A 20,159-nucleotide genomic window follows, 5' to 3' on the forward strand; every position below is an offset into this window, starting at 1 on the left:
TTTCCTTTCATCTCTTTATGCTATATTCTGAATATTGTCCTACAGCTCATCTTTAAGTTCAGTAATTCTCTTTCTGGCTGTGAAAAACGTGCTAAGTTCATTCACTGGGTTATTGCATTTTTCAATTCTAGAGTTTCTATTTGGTTATTTTTCATACCTCCATTATTTTTACAGATTCCAGCTCTCTGCTGAAAAATTTTTAAATCTTGTCTTTTCTATCCAGAAACAAAATAACAGTTATTTTTATTGTTACGTCTGATAATTCCAATTTCAGATACCCTTTAATTGTAATTTTATTTGTATTACTTCTCTCTGCATGGTCTCTGTGTGTGGTATGGGTCTACACACACTCATGTATTGGACATTCTAGTTAAAAAAATACTTCTAGAAATAATTTAAGATCTCGGCTGGTATTATTTTCTTCCAGATATGACTTTTTCTTTGATCCTGCCTGGAACCTTAATGGGACTAGGCATTTGGGATCACCTTGATTCAGTTTGTGGGGCTGAGACTTTATCAGTTGTCCAGATGATTTGAAATTGGGCTGAAGTTGTTACCAGGGTTGGTTCATTCTTTTTCTAAGGGTATCACTTTCCCAGATCTTTGCATTTCCACCCAGGTATGGAGACTTAGAGGGGGACTCACCATTGGCAACCCAACTTTCATTGCATTGGCTCCATCTGCCTCTCCAAGACTCAAAAGTGCCCTTGGGGGGAAAGCGACGCTAAATGCTAGGCTTTTCTCTCTGGACTTCTGGCGTCTCTTGGGTCTTGACTCTAACCTTTTACTACCTTGTTGCTTTTAACACATGCTCACTTATATTCTGCACAATTTTTCTAGCTGAGCACAGTGGGAAGTTTGTTTTAAATTATTTGGTCTGTTAAGTAATAGAAGCCGTAGTCACTCTTTTTCCTTTCTTTCTTGGTGATCTGGAAGCATACTACCCTATAGATTTATTCTTTAATTAATTTTTAAACAAACTTCTCATAACTTGCATATTTCCATATTTTATCATCTTTAATATATAATAGACATTACAGGGGAAATAATAAATCTGCATATGGGCACAGTTAATGGACACTACAGTCTCCATTTTCACCACTCATGATAATTGGTGGTAGGAGGACATAGAAAATGTCTTGGATTCTCAGAAGTATTAAACCAGAGGGAGCACATTTTAGAGGTGCTCTTGTTAGCGTGTTTCGTATGTGTTGTTTTATGTTATCCTTATAATAAGCCTAGAATATAATTAAAGTGCTTTACATCACAGTAATTCAGAGGGTGCAAAAGGTGATGCATCCAGGTGCAGGGAGTTAGTGGCAATGTTGATGGGAAGTCACCTGAGATTATTTAAAGATATTTCCACTGCGAGTAAAAACCAACCCAGATGTCATTCTTAGGAGACTGAAAACTGTCTTTTTATACTTTGATTTGGCAGTGGATATGCCTGGTACTTAGGACAAGTGGCTTAAAGATAGATTTCCTTCCTTTTTTGGTGGGGGAGGGCTGGGGCATGATTTGTACAGAACCGTAATGTTCACCTTAATGGCTCTTTCTCTTCCAAGCACATTCTAGGAAGTCCTGTGTAGAGCTCAAGATATAAGCATTTGCTTCAGAGGAAGCATGACCTGCCCCCTGACCTTTTTTCTTGATTCCAAATTATTTGCAAGGACTCTAGCAGGGGAAACAAAGTTTGCTCCGTGACAGGGCTGCACAATGGGTACAGAGAACTAAACTAGTGAGGTCAGAACATTCAGGTCTGGAGAGGGCAAGCAGGAGGCGGCCGGTGTTCTTCCCCTAAAAGAGTCGGGCACCAAAGAGCAAGAGTGTGTTTGCAGGACAGTTTCCCCCATACTCTCTTTCCCTGTCTTTGTATGGCTCTTTTCCTCTCCAAAAGACATATTCTGCCTCACGTTTTCTTGAAGGACAAAATAAGGGGAAAGAGGAAGAAGCAAGGGCACATGAGTAGAACTGGGCTAGGGTCTAATTCTACTGACACCGTCGGGACAAGCAAGTCCTCGTGGGCCATTCCGACTCTCTAAATGTTCTCTCCTTCAGCCCTACCATCCCTTCCCTCTGTTTTTCGGACTTTAATAAATAAGACACTCATGTTCTGTACTCCTCACCATTCACAATAAATGAAAGGCAGTGAATATACTGCAGTGTCTTGTGGCTCCTCAGAGAAGTATTGACACCAGAAGGGGCACAACTGAGAGCTGGTGCTTGTGTGTCCTGAAGTGACTGGCTGAGCACCGACATGATAACTTGATTGATGCCCCTGGAACGTACAGAATAATGGAGCACTTATGCTATCAGTGGTGACTGAGGGGCATTTTAGGCATAGAATGGAGTGAATTGTTTAAATATTAGCTCTTACGGAGTGATGGGTCAGAGAATATTAATGTCAGTTTTTATAGCCTTTCTAAATCTTCACCTCTGTGACCACTAGGAGAATCTTCTCCCCACTCTCCTTTCTGGCAGAGGCCAGTAAATGGGGAATGTGGATGGAGACCACACAGAGAGAAACAAGCAGAGAAAGAAAGAAAGAAAGTCTTTGGATTTAGAAAGCTTTTGCTGTACAAAAGTACCCAAGTGATGTGTGATACGTCACCATTTCTGAAGGTGGAGGTGATAGGCTTTGTGTCATTATACTCTTGCAAGATGCAAGTAGAGCTTGATACTCTTACACATCATTTTCAGCTTTCCCAGAAAGGACTATGTGCCGAGGGTTTGTGTAGTTCCAAGATTCATCAGGGTTAACATTAACTATGGGTCACTGGGCATTCCCATCGCTAGAGGAGCCAAATCTCAGGAGAGTGCTGTCGGGTCTGTAGCCGTCAAGGGCTCATGGAAATCTTTTGTGTGAACTACCGGGTATGAGTTAGAGTAAGCTGGAGCTTAGGAAAACCTTAAAAAATAAACTAAACGTAAAATCCATTTTGGAGCCATGGGGTGGAATGTCTCAGAACGTCTACAAAGGGAGGTTTTTCAGGTCTGTCATTTAATGGGACAGTAGATTTGATTTTTTCTAAAGTCACTGTGATTCCATGGTTAGACCAGAGGAGCTTGATTTATATTTATCTCATCCAAATAATAGAGTCTATAATTCCTTGCCACTGAAATCTGGTTCTATAAATGAAATCTGCATAGAGGAGGAGGAGGGGCAGCACAATCCAGTAGAAACATGGATTGGAGGAGAAGGAAAAAGCAAACTGAAATCTATTGCTGTGTTTATGACGATGCATCTCTTTTTTTGGGTAAAGAGCTTTGACCATACTAAAGTAACATCAGCCTTAAACAAGGGATCTTCTCCTGCACTTCCATGCTGAAGAACATATTCCCACTCAATTTGGTGATGGCCAAAAGCATATTGGCAACCCTTTTCCTTGGTATTGATGATACCCCCTCATGGAGATTACCCAGTGGGTATAGTATCGAACTAGTCAAGGAGCTGCAGTTAAAACTCCCCTGAGAAAATAGGAGAGGCTGTGATCTGCTCCCTGGGCCCTTCTCATCAGAGGCTGCTGTGCTGAGAGTAAACCCTCTCTGAGAAGGTGGAGCATTTTTCTAAGCTGGTTGGGTAGATTTCAAAAGGTGCAATTCAGTGACCAGAAGACGTGCTTAGCAAGCAAGCCTGTACTTTCCTTGTCCACCTCAACTGTCCATGCTGATGCTATAAGTATGGTGCAGTGGCTGAAATTATGGTGATTTTTGAAAAAATGCCAGAGTCGAAATTCTGCCTTGACAGTGTATCTGTTAAATACTAATAATGTTGCTTTGGGCTGACTCAGTTGCTTTGAACTTGCACAGCTCCTGTTATGAGTAAATGAGAGGCAACCAATTATCTATAAAATAACAGCATGCACAGAGGAGAGGCTGACGAATTACAAATGAACTCCACTGACACAACGGGGTGTAGAAACCTGCTCTGACTTCCCAGCAGCTAGGGGTGATGTTTGCCGATTTCACCAACAGCATAGCCCACTCAATTCAAACCTCAATTCAAACAGGGCGGGAGTGGGGACAGGGAGGTGATAACAGCTTCCCCTACTCGTGGTACACGTCACTGCTTTAAAATTAAGTAGGAGACTCAACATGGCTGTGTAAAGGCAGCAAATCCTGGTAGAGAATACCTAAATAAAGGGTTAGTGTGTTCCTGGAAGGATGTAAGGTGAGCTAAGGAAGGCAGATCCCCTGTCTTCTAATGTGACTTGACACTATAGGAGCCATCATGAAGCTCCTGCCCCAGCGCGCAGAACAGTGCGTAGGGAGCGAGTGCCTACATTCACCTAAGCAGAAGGCAGATATTAAATCCCTGGAGTGAAAGGATGGCCAGCCGCCTCAGGGATCTGTCTGGGGGTGCGTGAGACAGCTGCAGCTTCATTCAGCAACCCTCACACTGTTGGGTTTTCTATGCATGGTGAAGGCAGTGTCTCTTTTTCACTATTGCTTGAGAAACTGCAATTCAAAGTCACTTTCTGCAGGGTGAAGGATACAGAGAGTACATCGCCAACCCAAGCAAGGGAAAACCAAGAGAATTTGCATTTGGTTTTCTGCCGGGTTCCATGAGAATTCTTCCACAGAGCCAAGGTAATGCTGGTACCCTGAGGGCTTCAAGGGGCTCAGGAAACAGTTGATAGTTTGGGAATGTTTCTCTCTGTGGTCTGGGGCTAGTCTTGTCATGCTGAGGATTAATCTGGGTTTATATGAAGGAGCTCCTGGACAGTGGTTTCCACTGACTGAGGGGTCGATCGGCATTTCCACACCAAACTTTCCGCACGGAGCAGCTTGTTGCCTGTTACAGCCGCTTTTCCTACGTCGGGCATCTCTGGGTGCAGGTGTGCACATTCTTCTCCGGAATATGTTTGTTCAAACCCAAGTGGTAAGACCGAGGCCTGAGCGTTGGTCTCCCGAGAGGACTGATTTCAAATAGATGCACTCAGCAGAGGGCCAGTGTGCCTGTGGCAGTAGTGGGGCGGGACGCCAGGCTTCCTGCCGTGGACTCGGGTCCCCCCAGGTGCCTGGTGAGAGGCCTGGGGAGCACTGGCTTTGGAGGAGCTGGCTTGCTCTGGGTTTGAATTCTGATCTCCAGTGCTGTTTGCCAGAGATGGAAACCATTTGCCTGTTTCAGATCACAGGTGTTCTACCCTGAATCTTGCTGTAAGTTACTCTTAGTCCTTTTGAAAAGGTCAGATGGAGAGTCTCACTTTGGTGCTGGAGTTTCATGCTGCTTTAATGGAAGCCGCCTCTCTTATAACAAAGAGGAAAATGAATCTCAGTCCTGGCGGCTACTGTCAAGCAACTACATGGACTCGGAATTCATCAGCATTGTTTCTCTTTCAGACTTAGTTTTATGCTTGCCTTCTAATTATGAGTAATATTCATTTTCATTGAGACTCAGATATGAAGTTTAAGATAAATAATACCAGCCTGGTGGTATACAAAGGTGGGAATTATTAATGCAGTTTGGGGAGCACTGTACTCAGCCAGGGTCATTATTTAGGCCCATGGTCAGGTGGCGGGGAAGACAGGGCAGGCAGCGCACCATCAGTTAGCGCACGCCCAGGCCCACTTAGTTCCTGCTGCCTAGCGGCAAAGTGGCCCGGGAGGCAGGAGCTGCAGCAGGTGGCATTAGCAAGGCGGTCCGGCAGGGTAGGAAGTCCTCACGATGGAACCAGGGAGATCAGCAGACCCAGTAAAAAGACTAGAGAGAATGGCTTTAGGTGTTGGACTGCCTGGGTTGGATTGAGATCTGAGCTCCATCATTTACTAACTTAGACAAACACTTAACACCATGGAGTCTTGATTTTCTCATCATCTGCAAGATAGGCTAATAATAGAACCTACTATCGTATCTGTAAAATATGGTGTATGCATGCGTGTAAGGGTTTACATCTGAATGTTGCTACTTCCATGGAAAAGACAAAAAAAGGAAAAGAAAATCGGGCTCATAGCAGCAATGATGTGAACATATCTCCTCCTACTTGTAATTTGCTGTTTTGCTGAATGAAGAAACAAAATCTATTTGTCTTATTTGAGATACGTTTGCTCTAGTATGGTGTATTTAAAAACTTAAAGAACTCGTGAGTTCTCCCTGATGTTGGCCACCCTTATGAATTCCAGGGCTGGGCCATCTCGGCTGTGCACGCTGTGCAGTGCACCGTATGGCAGAGTGGGCACGATCAGCCTTCACATTGGCTTGCTGCTGAGGCTATGATCAGATAAATGATGGATAACTTTTTTAAGTCTAAGTATGTCCAAACATTGCAGGAAAGCTCTATTTATTAACACATTTCAGAAGGGTCATGAACCCCTGACCTTGTGTAAACATTTGGTGTGTAGATGGATTCTGAAGAGGCAGGAGAACGGGTATCAAAGAACCAGGTCTCTTGAAAAGGACGTGTCCTCTCCCTTTGTCTCTGAAGAGAACTATGCATCACACCACGTTACAGAGTGGAGGGGACGGTGCTCTTGGTGAGGCCTCAGGTCCCGTGGGACGTGCCTCAGGCCTCACCAAGTTGCCAGCTGGCCACTGGCGTGACCCTCGTCTCATTTCCCACATCCGACAGCGGGGAACCCTGAGGTGATAGGTGTGGTCTGTAACCAAAGCCCTTTAAAGAGAGAGATTTATTAGTTATTTAAAAACCCCACGGGCACTGTGGTAATCATTTGTATAGTAAGTAGAATGAATGTCTTTCTGTCAATACTTACAAGGCCCGTTGATTCATTTGGGGGACAGGAGATGTTAGGTCTCCAGGCAGGATGGAAGCAAAAACTGACCAAGCCAAGCACAGAGGAAACTCGGGTAGTAAGTTTAAATCCTCCTAAAGTGTCTTTAAGGACTTAAAAGTCCTGTTTTCATCTCCACAAAGCAGCCCAAGAGTTTGTAATGCAAGCTTGACCCTCGAAAAGTCAAAGCCCTTTGGGGCCCCCAGTCTCAGGCTGCAGCACCAGGCTGCAGGGCGCTCCCTGCCTCCCGACCACACCAAGTGTGCCACCCAGCAAGCTTCAGGAAAAGCCCAGAACTTTTTTATCGGTGCCTGAGAGTACCCCTTACATAAGGTACCCAGAAAGGAAAACAAAACAATGGCCTAGGAAGCTGAGTCTGAAGAACAGTGACCCTATTTGAATGGGACATTCCAGAATGACACCCTGGCTTTCAGAAGTGGACTAGACAGAGGTGTGCCGTCATGCCCATAGGCCTATGTTCCTAGGTAAACTAGCTTGATCCTTAAAATAAAATGTCAAAGACAGCTTCTGCTAGTGCTACACTATCTCCCTCCAGGCCACTGAATGCAGAGCTGACACACCAATGACACACGGGCCTGAAACCAGCCTCTAGAACGCAGAGACCTGACTACAACGGCATACTAGACCAATAACGGAGAGAGGGAGTTGGTACTGGGTCTCAAAGCAGTTAAAATACTTTAAAAAGGAGGCTGGGAAGAGAAAGGCCAACAAGTGCACATATATTTTAAACTGACTAAAAAAGACGTATTTCAAAGATACAACAAATGTATTTTCTACCTAAAAATCACTAAGTGGTTGACCCAATCTTAAATAGTTCAGCTGCTAGCAGTATTTGTTCACTAATTGTGTTTTTAATTTGTATCTGACATACTTTAGCAGCTTATAATACAAACACATATACAGACTGCCATAATTCTGAGAAACAAACTCTTTAGAGAAGAGGTCCTTTATCAACAGGGATGCCAGATAAAGTACAGGATACCTGGTTACATTTGAATTTCAGATAAACAATGGGTAATTTCTGTAGTCTAGGTATACCTCAACATTTCATGACAACACAATTGTTGAATTTCAGAAGATTCATGAGCCCCTCGACAGTGTATAAAAACTTGGTGTGTATAATACATTGTGAAAAGATTTGCTTCAGCTTTCTGCAAGAGTTTTAAATCTGTGATCTCCCAACACGAAGGCAAAGAGTAATTCTGCCATGCCTGACCTTTCCCTGTAGCCTGAGCTTCCTAGAAGCCAAAGCCGAGGGGCACGCAGAGAGCCGCTTATGGAGTATCAGCCAGGGAGAAGAGGCAGCCTGGGTGCCGCTTGGTGTGGTCGGGAGGCAGGGAGTGCCACCAGGTCACAGCGCCATGCAGCCTGGCGCTAAAGCCTGAGACTGGGAGCCCCAAAGGGCTTTGACTTTTCGAGGGTCAAGCTTGCATTACAAACTCTTGGGCTGCTTCGTGGAGATGAGTTTGGAGAGGGTCAGGAAGGGAGGGGAGGACAGTGGACAGACAGGACAGTGCTGGAGAAGGTGGCCTGGAGACAGGAAGAGGAGACCCAGAGGTTGGAGTAGGCACCTCAAGGGTCAGGGTTTTCTCCACTCCGTGTTTTGAGGCGGCCGCCCTAGGATGTTAGTGCAGCTGCTTTGCAGTGTCCCCATCCTGGGCAGGGAGCCCCTCTGCTGAGGCCCCCCAGAGTGCTGAGAGAGGGTAAAGCATAGCATCTGTACCTGCATCACTGAAAGTAGGCCCGGAGCGCGGTGGCTTCCGCTGCCATGTCCTCCTCCGACCTCCACAGGGCCGGGCGGTCCTCCTCCCCCTTGTCGTGCTTCTGGAGCTTTGGAGGAAACAAACAGAGCAGGCTCATTATGGGGTCCACAGGCTCCCCTTGAACAAGTGTGGTGGTGGTATTTGTTCACTAATTGTGTTTAGTGAACTGAATTTGCAGATCAGAGGCTGGGAGGGTAGCTGCCAAAATTTGCAAGTAGGCAGGTTTCTGGTAAGAATCCACACCCCCAACTCTTATAATAAAACCACCAGATCAGGCTACACTGTGGCCCATTCAATGCCTTGTAACTGTCTGCTGGGAGTGGGGGTTCCTAGATGGGGGACATGCTGCCATTTCTCCCATGGCATGCTTGGCTGGCACCATCCATTTATTTTACTTGACCCTGGAGGCACTGACCTTTCCACTTGCCCAGGATCATCCCCTCAAGCTGGCCTGTGGTTCACCTGTACTCCGTGGCTTACCCTCCTTATGTGAGCAATTCTGTTCAATGAACCAAAATAGCCCGAGAAAATGTGTGATAATAATCCAGGGGCTGTGAGTACTGAGTAAAAAAAAAAAAAAAAAATAAGAGTAGATTCATTAAAAAAAGGCTTTAAGCAGGCAAACTGTCAAAAATATCAGTGAGGAAACTTTACAAAAAATTAACAAATTGGTCTTAGCCAACTGAATCATCCTCTTCAGATACCCATATTTATTTAAAAACCCATCTTAGATATCTCAGATTTACATATAGATTCGATAAGCTTTCAGTGCTACCAGAGAGGATGTCCTGGGAACTCCCTGCATCAGAAGAGCTCAATTTTCCCTCTCCAACTGCTACTGCAATTCTGTTTTACTGAGTCAGGGTGTTACTCCTTTGTGTGGCTCTATACCTTGTAAAACGCGGGGCATGGAGCTGCGGGCAGGAGGCACGGCGTAGTAGTGTGTGCTGAGTCCTTTGAGTGGATCGAGGCACCGACGACGGCCACTATCTATGATGTAAAGGGCCGTTTCTTTGACGTGCATTTAGTGAGGTCATTTAATCCTTACACCAACCCGTCCACAAGGCAGGAACCATTCCGTTCCACCTTGCCAACCGTCACCCGACTAGGTGGCAGTAGTGCTGGCACTGTTCTCTGCACTTTGTGCCTTTTCGTCTATCACCACGAGGGGTAGAGAGTTCCACAGATCCTGCTTCACCCCACCAGGACCATTCGCCCCGAAGTCACAGCCTTTAAAAAGAATCTTGCCAATTCATCAAAAAGCCTATCAACTGAAATAGGAGATGTTTGCCCTTTCACGTCAAAATCACTCCAAATCTAAGCCAGAGACCCCCCACCCTGGCAGCTTGCAGTAGATGGAGAAATTCCCCTATTATTTCAGAGCAAACTTTGATATAGAAGGGAAAGCAGGGAGATGGCCTGGCTCTCCACTGAGCTGTACTTCCGCTAAGGGTACAGTTGGAGCCTGAATGAGGTTCACAAGCATAGCACCAGGCCACGAGCATGTTGATGAGGGTCATGGATCTTCTGTCCAGAATTTGGCTGCTAGCACACTGGTTTTACATTTTGCCACATAGATTTAATTCTCCTTAGTGGAAGAAAACCACATTAGAAGTCATTTCCTCCCTTGCGGAGGCAGACATGACGCGATGGCTACAGGCGACTCAACGGGATTGTTATTTTTCTACTCAAGAACTAATTTTCATTTTGATACTAGCTTTAGGTCTGTCATAAATCCATCTTGTAACAACTCAGTAGGATGACAACAATATATACAGCCCAGAAAATACGACCTTCTCCCTTCCTGTACTGCCATCGGAAGACCCAGAAATCAAGCATTAAGTGGCCTCATCAACGCAGAGACCAGATGAATCCAAATAATTTAGAGCCTGTGCACATTAATGCCTCCCTGGTTATTAGGCAACCGTCTGCTATTGTCACATGCCTTACAGATGGCAACGCTGTGCCGACGCTTAGAAGTTGTTTATGGGAAATAGGAAATACATAAAACAAAAGCGACCATATTTGCAAAGCTCTGTTGAATATGGGTTTTAAAACTTCAGAGGTCTGCCTTTTAAAAGTCCCAGATGGAAGCATGTGGCTTTCTTTAGAACAGTAGTACTCAATCCTGGCTGCCCACTGGAACCACCTGGAGAACCTTAAAAAATACTGATGCCCGGCTTCACCAAGGGATTCTGGTTGAATTGGTCTGGGGGCAACCAGGGTTTGGGGACTTCTCAGGCAATCTAGGGTATACTTCCCGTTGAGAAGCATTGCATTTGTGTGTGGCTAGAGTCCACGTACATACAGAAATACACATTTGCCTCTAAGCCCATTGCTCGTGACCCTTTCAACAAAATGGAGACCATTTTCAAAGTCTGTCCCAGAACCTCTTTCTTCCGTTCCATGGAGTGTCTGGCCTGCAAGGTTTGCCCCACTAACATGAGGATGCTAATCTAGCTCAGGAGCTTCTGAGTGAGTTTTCAGTCTCTGCAGAAATTGGGAGTCTGGGAAAGATCCTAGTGGGCAAGACTTGTGTCCTAGAAGAGCCACCCAGGTGACTGAGCATTTAAACAGGCTGTAGTTTGGAGGGCATTTCTGTTTCCCTGAGCCAAACAAGAACCTGGGGGCTGCAGCCATCGCTGGCTCACAGAGAGAATTCCCAATGACCTCAAACAGTGGTCTGTCCAAAAGGCACTCCTTCCCTGGGGCTTTAATGGAGCTTTGTCCCAGATGAACCCCCCTGCTTACCTCAGGTGCCACGGGGAGAGGCAGTGACTAGTTCTTAATACAAGATCATTGTTCTGTCCTTGCGATGGCAGGGGCTGGCCCCGGGCGCCCCGAACCAGACAGACCCCTTCGCTGTCCTCAGGGGGCACCGGGGCGGGAGGGAACACACCAGAGGGTGCTGAGCATGAGGGGATCAGTACCAATGGGCCAGCTGGGGGAGGGACTAACCGCATTTGGAAGGCTTTCCAGAGAGTCAGTTTAGTTTCAGAAAGAAACAGTGTAACCTCAGAGAGCCTGGGGGGGAGCAGGATCATGTAAGGAGCGTCCAGGAAGGGCTGTCTAAGACCACCAGGTGAGGCCCAGACTTGAGCAATGAGGGCAAGCTCCTTCCAGTCCATGTGCCTCGGTTTCCCCCTCTGCTAAAAGGGAGTCAGAAAGGAGTTGTAGCGATGCGCCTGACGCGTAGCAGCTGTCCGCTGCGGTCGCTACTAGTACGGTTACTTTTAGGCTGGATGTCCTGTGCCCGGGACAGTGGCCCCCGACCAGCCCCAGGAGGCTGCGTCCAGGAGGAACAGTGCCTTTCCTGTCTTTGTGGCTCCCCAGTGCCCGGATCTTTTGGACCTTAAATACCCTGTAAAAGGATCAAAAGCTATGATTGGAATTCAGATCCAAACCAAATCATCTGATGAGGCATAGAAGTCTGTGGAAAAAATTCAGCTTCTTCAGCTCTAAAATGACTTTCAATAATCCTTAACCCTTAGGGCTGTTGAAAGGAAAGGAATGAATAAAGTGTTAATGGGGGCTCCTCCCAGGGAAAGGAAGGTTAAAGTCCTCAAGTAAAAGCTTGTGATGAAGGTCAAATGCAGTCAAAATTATCCTGCGGGCTTGGTTGCCAGATCTAGCAAATCAAACCAGACACTCAGTTAATTTGTCTGAGCATATCTCAGGCAGTACTTGGGACACACTTATATGACAAATGTCCATTGTTTATCTGAATTGCAAATGGAACTGGGCTTCTTGTATTGTGTCTGGTAACGCAATCTAGGAGACCCCTAGAGAAACAGCACAGGAAGTGTCTGGCTTGCTTTGAGTTGCTCCTAAACCAGCCTCACTGTGAATCCTGGAAAAGACTGTCCAAAGGCATATCAAATTCATGGCCAGCATTCTGTGCACTCCCGGCGTGTTATTAGTGCATGAGATGCAGAGTAAATCCCCAGCATATTTATATTCCATAGTTCATTGGCTCTAAGGTGCTCGCCTTTTCACCTGACATCAAAATGTGTCCTACAATCAACAGTGAGTCATAATTTAATTGTGGGTGTCTTTCTTTCTTGGTAGTACATAGAATAATAGCAATTTCTCTAATTGATGGTGTCTGGACTCGATGCACTGTAGCCCTCCAGTTCTCCTACCAGCAGGTCTGTGCCATTAGTTAAACAAGACTCGACTGGAGTCCCCTGGCTGGAAAATGCTCAGCGCCACAGCCAATGTCATGCATAGTCTTGGGAGGGAAGTGCACATCACAGTTACAAAGTTTGCAGAAACTTGGACCATAGTCTTTATTCACGTTGCACAGAGAGTGAAGTGTGTGAGGCCTCCTCCATGTGAATTCTGTTTCTATACAGCTTTGAAAAGAGAATAAAAAATGTATCTTACAGTCATTCCACTTTATCTGCCTGAAATGACTGTGAGAAGGTGGTGCTGCCAGGGTCTCTGCCTGCAGTGCTGGGACGTGCTGGCTTGGGCATGGCGCTCCTTCCCGGGCCCTGAGTGTGGTCAGGAGGCATGAGGGGTGATGAGTTAATTCCCTGACGGGATGCCCACATGGCTGGGGCCTTTTTTTAGCTCTGTAATGGAATACAGTAGGAGGCATGATCTACAGTCATTTAAATGTTTTTCAGAAGGTGAAACTAAACTGTAGTAAAACGCCAACCTGTCTTCAAAGGGGGAAAAACAATATAATGCCACTTCTTAAAGAAGCAAGCAGCAGAATATAAACTTGGGTGTTGCTAAAAAAAGTGCATTCATGTATTTCATTGTTATTAGTTTTGTAAAATAACATAAAGAGCAGAGAGCTTAAATAAACCATTTCTGATAGGTTGATGGTTATTTTCAGACAGGTGTTTATACATAAAGTCTTGAAAGGGAAATAATTTCAATGAATAGGGAAATAAATCCTTACTTTTCTTAGATCTGATTCTCCGTTGCTACTTTCAATTAGGCCAACAAGCATGTGTTGGGCACATGACACATTCCAGGGCGTTGAGGAAAGAGGGAGCGAGATGGCCAATGACAGGCAGGATGGGGATGGCTGAGAAATCTGGACTTTGTTTTTGGTGCACAGAGGACATTAAAGGGTTGGAGAAGAAGGGCTGCAGGCCTGGTGGGGAGTTCAGGTGCCTGCCATCCAGCACAGCGGGAGGTAGCACCATGCGTGCTTGGTGAGGGGGGCTCATGCCTGCTGGAGATTCACCTTGCCTCCAATAGCTTCCTTCCTGGCACTTCGTAATGTGCACAGTGACCCTGTTCCCTGCTCCAGGCTGCTCTGCACAGTGTGAAAATCACTCCCATTCTGACATGTGCCTCTCTCCAAGCACACAGTCCCTGAATGCCTCAAGTCCCAGGAAGCCCTCCTAGGCCATCTATGTTGGCGCCAAGTTACATTTCATGATTCCAGATGTTGTGTTTCTCTTTGTCCCTCTGTCACATGTGCTGCCACCATCCTTTGAGCACACATTTCCTCCCCAACCACCAAATGCCCTTTAGTTGCCCAATAACCAGCATTTAGAGAGTTACTCACTTTGGGCTTTCTCGGTGTCCTAATGAGTTACCTCTTGCTTTCACTTAATGCAAAAAAAGTCTTGTGTCACCAATCGCTGGCCATCTCTTCTTCCTTAGAACCCTGAGGTTCTTCAAATATTACTTTTGCAAAAATAAGTTAATTGCCTCCTTTCTTACTCTCTTTGAGGAATCCTATGAACTGGAACCCTGGACTAATTGCTTGGTTAAGAGCCCTCTCAGTGCCACCAAATTGCTCTGCTTCCCTGTTTCACTGTGAAGTCCCCAAAGCCCAGTTCTCTGCCCTTTATGGAGCAAAGTTCAGATAACCAAGAGAGCATTCATCATTTGATTAGTTGCCAAAGCTTTGCCTTAAGCCTAACTTGCTTGAGTAAAAGCAAAGCTTTTACTCTCTTCAAGGAGGGTGGAATGTCTGCACTGCAAACACAGCCAAAAATATACCACCACAGACATGGCCTCAGAATCTTGCTTAACACAGTGTTCTAGACACTGACAACTGGGTCCTCGAGATGAAAGCCTCTGGAGAAGCTGAATTAGGGTGGCGGGCAGGTGTACAATCCAGGTCCCCCAAGCACTGGAACTCATTTGTTGGTTACTGCTAGTGGGCCAAAATGTTGCAGTAAGTTCTTACAGTAATAGACGGCATCCTATTATCAAGGAGTATAGTGTTGATGTTTAAGAATTTGTAACCCCCAAAAGTATTTATTAACTGGAAAATCACAGCACTGGAAAATAATTATGCCAAACCACTGTACTATAACAGCACCCAATTGCTTATGCCATTACACATTAAAGTTATCACATTGTCAAGCTGATTGTCAAAGCAGCAAATGAGACATTGTGAGCAACACAGTTTGGGCCAGATATTAATCAGCTGACTGTACTATGAAGGGTCTTTCGAGCATCCCATGTACCCTACGAAACCTGTACGAACCGAGGTGGACACTTCAGCTTTGCCTGAGTACATGCCGGCCACCAGAACATCGCCTTAACCGGCCAGACATTGCAGTGGGCAGTTTCCCGTCAGAAGCTTGTTAGGAGCAGCTCAGCCAAGGGAAACCACCGCTCCTGGTCTGGTACAGAGGTGATTTCAATTAAAACATTCAAAAAGTCACTTCCTGTCAGGGGAGCAATCAGTGAGGCTAACCCGAAATGTGTGTCTGAGAAATGTAACCCCAGATGGGACCTTCCGGACCTGCCAAGCTGCCTCCTGACTGGCCACCACATGGAACTTTCTTACACCATGACATCACGGCATCTGAAGAGCGGGCTGTGAGGGGCCCCTGGGGGCTTGATGATGGTAATCATCAGCATAGTCAGAGTGGAACGTGCACCAGACTTATTCTTAGGACACAGCCCTGCTAAAATTTTCATCATGGATTTCCACAGTGTATAAGGGATGATTGATTCTAATCGTTGGACTTAAGTTCCATTGGACCCACAGCGTGACTACTGGGCTCCCCAGAGGAATGACGTGCACTCACCCAGCAGCTCTTTGCTATTGCAGTCATAATAAGCCCTCAACAATGTGAATGCAGTAAAACAAAAGGCCTCCTGTCCAGTTCCCACTTTTACGGCAAGATAGCTCTCTTCAAGGAGGGTGGAATGTCTGCACTGCAAACACAGCCAAAAATATACCACCACAGACATGGCCTCAGAATCTTGCTTAACACAGTGTTCTAGACACTGACAACTGGGTCCTCAAGATGAAAGCCTCTGGAGAAGCTGAATTAGGGTGGCGGGCAGGTGTACAATCCAGGTCCCCCAAGCACTGGAACTCATTTGTTGGCACAACTCACTCTATTCAACAAGTAGTAATTTGTCTACCATGTGCTGGCATATTGTAGTATCCCACACAGGGGTGAGTACGCAGGGCAGGCGGCTTCCACTCCGGAAATGAAGCAGGCAGTCAGTGACGTCCACTACTACCACGAGAGAGACTAAGAGAACTACATCGGACAACGCGGTCAGGGCAGACTGCTCTGAGGGTGTACAGCCAGTATGAACACCGAGAGGGAGGACAGAGGTTTGTGCATGGCCTACGAGCGTGAAGGGCCTGACTCTCTCCTCCTTTTAACCCTAAAGGGTGCGACAGAGAAGGAAGTGGGAGATTCATGCAGCCACATCACCCTTATTAAGTACCTACTTTTTGCTCCACTCAGAATATTAATCAGGTGAAGACCTGATTAATCCAGACGGGGGGAGCAGAAATGGTGAGGCCAGTGACAAGAGCTGGGCCCAGCTTTGAGTCTGAGCCTGGCCCTGCCACTTCGTGGTTTGATACCTGCTTGCACAGCCCCCCATCACCTTAACATCAGGCCCCACTAATGGGAAACTTTCCACAGGAAAGCAGGTGAGCAGCAAGCTGTGTGCACGTGTGGGGGTGCCCATGGAGCAGTGAAGACACAGGCTGACCCGCAAACTTCTTTCTGAACGTTCACCATATGTTTGGCAGAACGACCCTGGCACCGACCAGCCAGTTGCCTGGCACCAGGACTCACATGTTGGCAGATAAAAAAGGACTGACATAAAATCTGTGTCCCAGGGCAATGCCCCACTCTGCTCGATTGGTCATAAGTTTCTTCTTTCTAACATGACCACACGATCTCTGGTTACAGAATTGTCCCCTCTGAAGCTTCCACATACCCATGGGAAGCAACATACCCTGTGTCACTCACAAATCCATTCATTTCGGAGGGAACTGTTCCAATGTCCTTCAAAGAACCTGGCCCGTGTGAGTTGTACCAACGAATCAGGAGCCAACCTTTCCCAAATGCCTTTCTGTAGCTCATGTAAAAACCTCCTTTAATGAAGACATAAAGCCCTGGATGTGGCTGAAACACTAAGCTTACCATGCGTGACAGCAGATCTTTGTCACAGAGGATTTCAAATACTTGTTGTTTTTTTTTTAAACCAGAATACATAACAGGAAAGAAAATGAGACTTCCTTGTGGTGGGTTGCACTGTCCATATTATTTACCCTGTAAGTGCCCATAATCTAGAAATCAGCACAGACCAGAGAGATGTAAGGCAGCTACAAACACGCACACAGCTTCCCCACAGTGAGAAATTAAAATGCAATGCCAGGCCTGTGACTATTACAAGACCATCAGGCTAGAAAAGAGACACCCGCACCTTTTCACATCTCACTGTGCATCGAAGCCCCCAGTTATACATTACTGAGGTGCTCAAAAGGCACTGTAGAAGAGGCATGCCTGAGATTTATGTTTATATGTATAAACAGTACGTAACAGATGATTGTGTGTATATACATATATATGTATATATGTGTGTATCAATATGTACATATATTCATATATATAACACATATGAAAATTCCAGGCTTGGCTCATACACATATGGCTTGATTTTTAAAAAATTAGTATCTTTGATAGTCCCATTACAGCTGAAAATATTGTTGGGAGCTGTAACTTCATGAAGAAAACCCCTTAAGAATCTTTCTTTTTTTTTTCCTTATTTTGGTATCACTGATATACACTCCCTTTTCGTGAGGTCTGCTCTGTGCTCCAGGTGTGTGCAGTCTGGTTCAGTCTTCTTTCCTGCTGCTCTTATAGGATTAGTTGTACTAACTATATTTTCATATTATATGTGGTTTGGGGAGGAGTTCTCTGTCTCACCTCTCATGCAGCCATCATTAATCCCCCTTAAGAATCTTTTAAGAGTGCTAATCTTTTAATTAATCTCACCTCACTGCTGCTCAAGGGTTTAAAGGAGTTCCGTTGGTTAGTAAAGGATAAAACATCAAAATGCTTTAACGTAACTTCCTATAATTTCAGGTTATCTATTTAAAGGTCCAGAAACAAATATTGGAAAAATGCTAGTTCCCAGAATCGGGGTCTGAAACAGGTCTTTAAGGTTCTCCAGTCCAAACGCGCATGCGGCCTCTGATCCCTTCTGCCATGCTGCTTCCGAGGGGCACTCACGCCCAGGCTGAGACCCTGCTCCTCCCTGAACAGTCTGCCCTAACTGGCACACACGGCCGGGAGGCCTTAGTTCCTCATTCTGAGCTGGAATCTCCCTTCCACCAACTTCTACCCCCCAGCCCTAGCTTCGGCTCTTAGAGCCACACACAGCACAAGGTCAAGTTAACATAAACATTCCATTTTCTATTTTGATGAATTTGAGCTACAACTAATCTTGAAATACTGTGGGCTAGAGAGGCTGCTGACCCTGGGCACCCAGCTGGCACTGCTGGTGAGAGGATATACGGGAGCAAACTCCGTGGAAAGCAGTTTAGTATTCTCTTGTAAAGTTGACATTCACAAAAAATGGAATATCACACAGTGATCAAAATAATTGTTTGATAGAGACAATTAGCCCATATGGGTGAATCTTAACATATTATTAAGGAAAAGCAATTCCCAAAAGGTAAATTGCAGCATGACGCCTTTTCATAAAGTTAAAAAACAACTCCAAACTGCATACTTTTTAGGAAGGCATCGAGATTCCTGAAGCTGTGTAAAGAGAAGCCACGCAATACCGACCACGGAGTGGAGGATGACTCAGTGCTGGGGACACAGAGGAAAGAAAGGTTGGGGTGGGGGGCCTCTTGGGTGGTTAGATGGAGGATCTTATCAAAATCATAGGTTTGCTTTGAGTAATGGGTTTACAGAGAGTCACTACACATAACTACTTAAATAACTATACATAAAAACAGGCCATGGGTGCAAATAACCAAAAATAACCACCCTTGGGCAACATGTAGGATGACAACATAGGATGACTGACTGCCCTCACTGCGGAGACCCAGCTGCCATCCTCAGTGCCTCCAGAGGAATTACAACACAGCAGTGTTCACCGTGTAGAAGCACTGAAGTTATTAATTGGATTCCAGATGTCTGAAATTGATGTATCTTTCGCTGAATCCCCCCTAGGATCTATTTTGGGTCTAACACTTTACACAGGATGCTGGTCTTAATTGAAACTGCTCTGCCTTAAGAGCTTTATGTCCGTGAGATAGTCATCCAAACGCTCTCCTCCCCATAAATTTGCTCTTAGGTCCTATTTCTGCAGCAAAGGTAAAACTCGCCTGGATTTTAATAAACATGTCTGCAGTAGTAATATACATTTCACATGCTTCTACATCTCATAATCTCTTTCAGTCCTTTATGCTGATTCCCACACCAAGACGGTGCGGCAAGAGCTCTGTGGCTTGATCTCCATTTCTGCTGCTCCAGTTCCACTGCCGGAACCCACCCCATGCCGATGGCTGTTTGGGTAGGAAGCTCAGGCAAGATGCTGAAAAAAAAATCCATTAATTTCCAAGCTATTTTGCTTTTCTCCTTCCTTCACTTTTGATTTTGGCAATAACTGACTCCAGTTCACAGGCATTCGACTGAAGCTGACTAACCAGTTTATCTGTCGAAGATCTGTGAACGGGCCTAATTGGTTACTCAGACTGTGCCTACCACCTGCCAAAATTAACAAAAAAATTAAAAATCAGGCAGACTAATTTTTTGCCATCCCATAGGCAAAACGACATACTGATTGACTGATTGCCTGTCCTTTCACTTTGCAAATGGCTACGTGGGCCTCAGGTGCAGGAACAGCCCATTTACTTACAAAGAGAGTTGGATTCAGGACTCGAGCCTTCAGCCAGATGGCAGCTAAATCACGAGGGACAAACGCTGCTCTGTGGAAAGGGGAAACTGTGGCCAAATGAGAGAGGCTCTCACTTCAATGCCAGGGACCCTCTGCTCTGGGGGAGTGACAACATTAAAAGGTGGAAGTGCAAGAATAATGATGGCATAATGAGATTGTTATTGTGCCATTGCTATTGTTAGCACACAATAGAAACCTGTTAGTGCCACGTGCTGGTACAGGGATGACCTCATTTAATCCTCCTAAGGGTGCCGTGGTGCTTTTATCTCCATTTTCAGGTGAGGAAATGAGCTCCATTTAAGGCTCAGAGATGTGACCTCATGGCCACGGATGGCTGGGACGCCAGGGCCCACTCCCTCAACCTGGGTCCCCTCTCCCATGGCAGCATTAGTAGACACCTGCTAAGCAATAGAGACAATGTTGAGATACCTATGTTAAAGTATTTTAATGTACAGAATCTCATTGGGTGAATGTTGGCGTAGGTAGAGGCACAAT

General features: G+C 45.7%; 1 protein-coding gene and 1 long non-coding RNA gene across 24 annotated transcripts in view; one reads left to right on the forward strand and one right to left on the reverse strand.

The window, feature by feature from the left end:
- LOC140848310 (uncharacterized) overlaps nt 1-20,159 on the forward strand; it is a 290,563-nt gene that overhangs the window by 242,814 nt on the left and 27,590 nt on the right. The window lies entirely within an intron of this gene.
- The window catches only part of FHIT (fragile histidine triad diadenosine triphosphatase), a 1,286,968-nt gene that overhangs the window by 16,807 nt on the left and 1,250,002 nt on the right, over nt 1-20,159 (reverse strand). For 2 of the 23 annotated variants that reach the window (XM_037019323.2, XM_073230792.1), the window contains exon 6: nt 8,474-8,580. The exons of 20 other annotated variants lie outside the window; for them this stretch is intronic. In XM_037019323.2, coding sequence (XP_036875218.2) covers nt 8,479-8,580 — 102 coding nt within the window. In that variant the 3' untranslated portion in view covers nt 8,474-8,478. Of the gene's footprint in view, nt 1-6,245; nt 6,612-8,473; nt 8,581-20,159 lie in introns of those variants that run through there. One more of the 23 variants, XM_073230790.1, reaches the window with a different exon arrangement.

This window comes from Manis javanica, chromosome 3, assembly GCF_040802235.1.
Source record: "Manis javanica isolate MJ-LG chromosome 3, MJ_LKY, whole genome shotgun sequence".
NCBI lineage: Eukaryota > Metazoa > Chordata > Mammalia > Pholidota > Manidae > Manis > Manis javanica.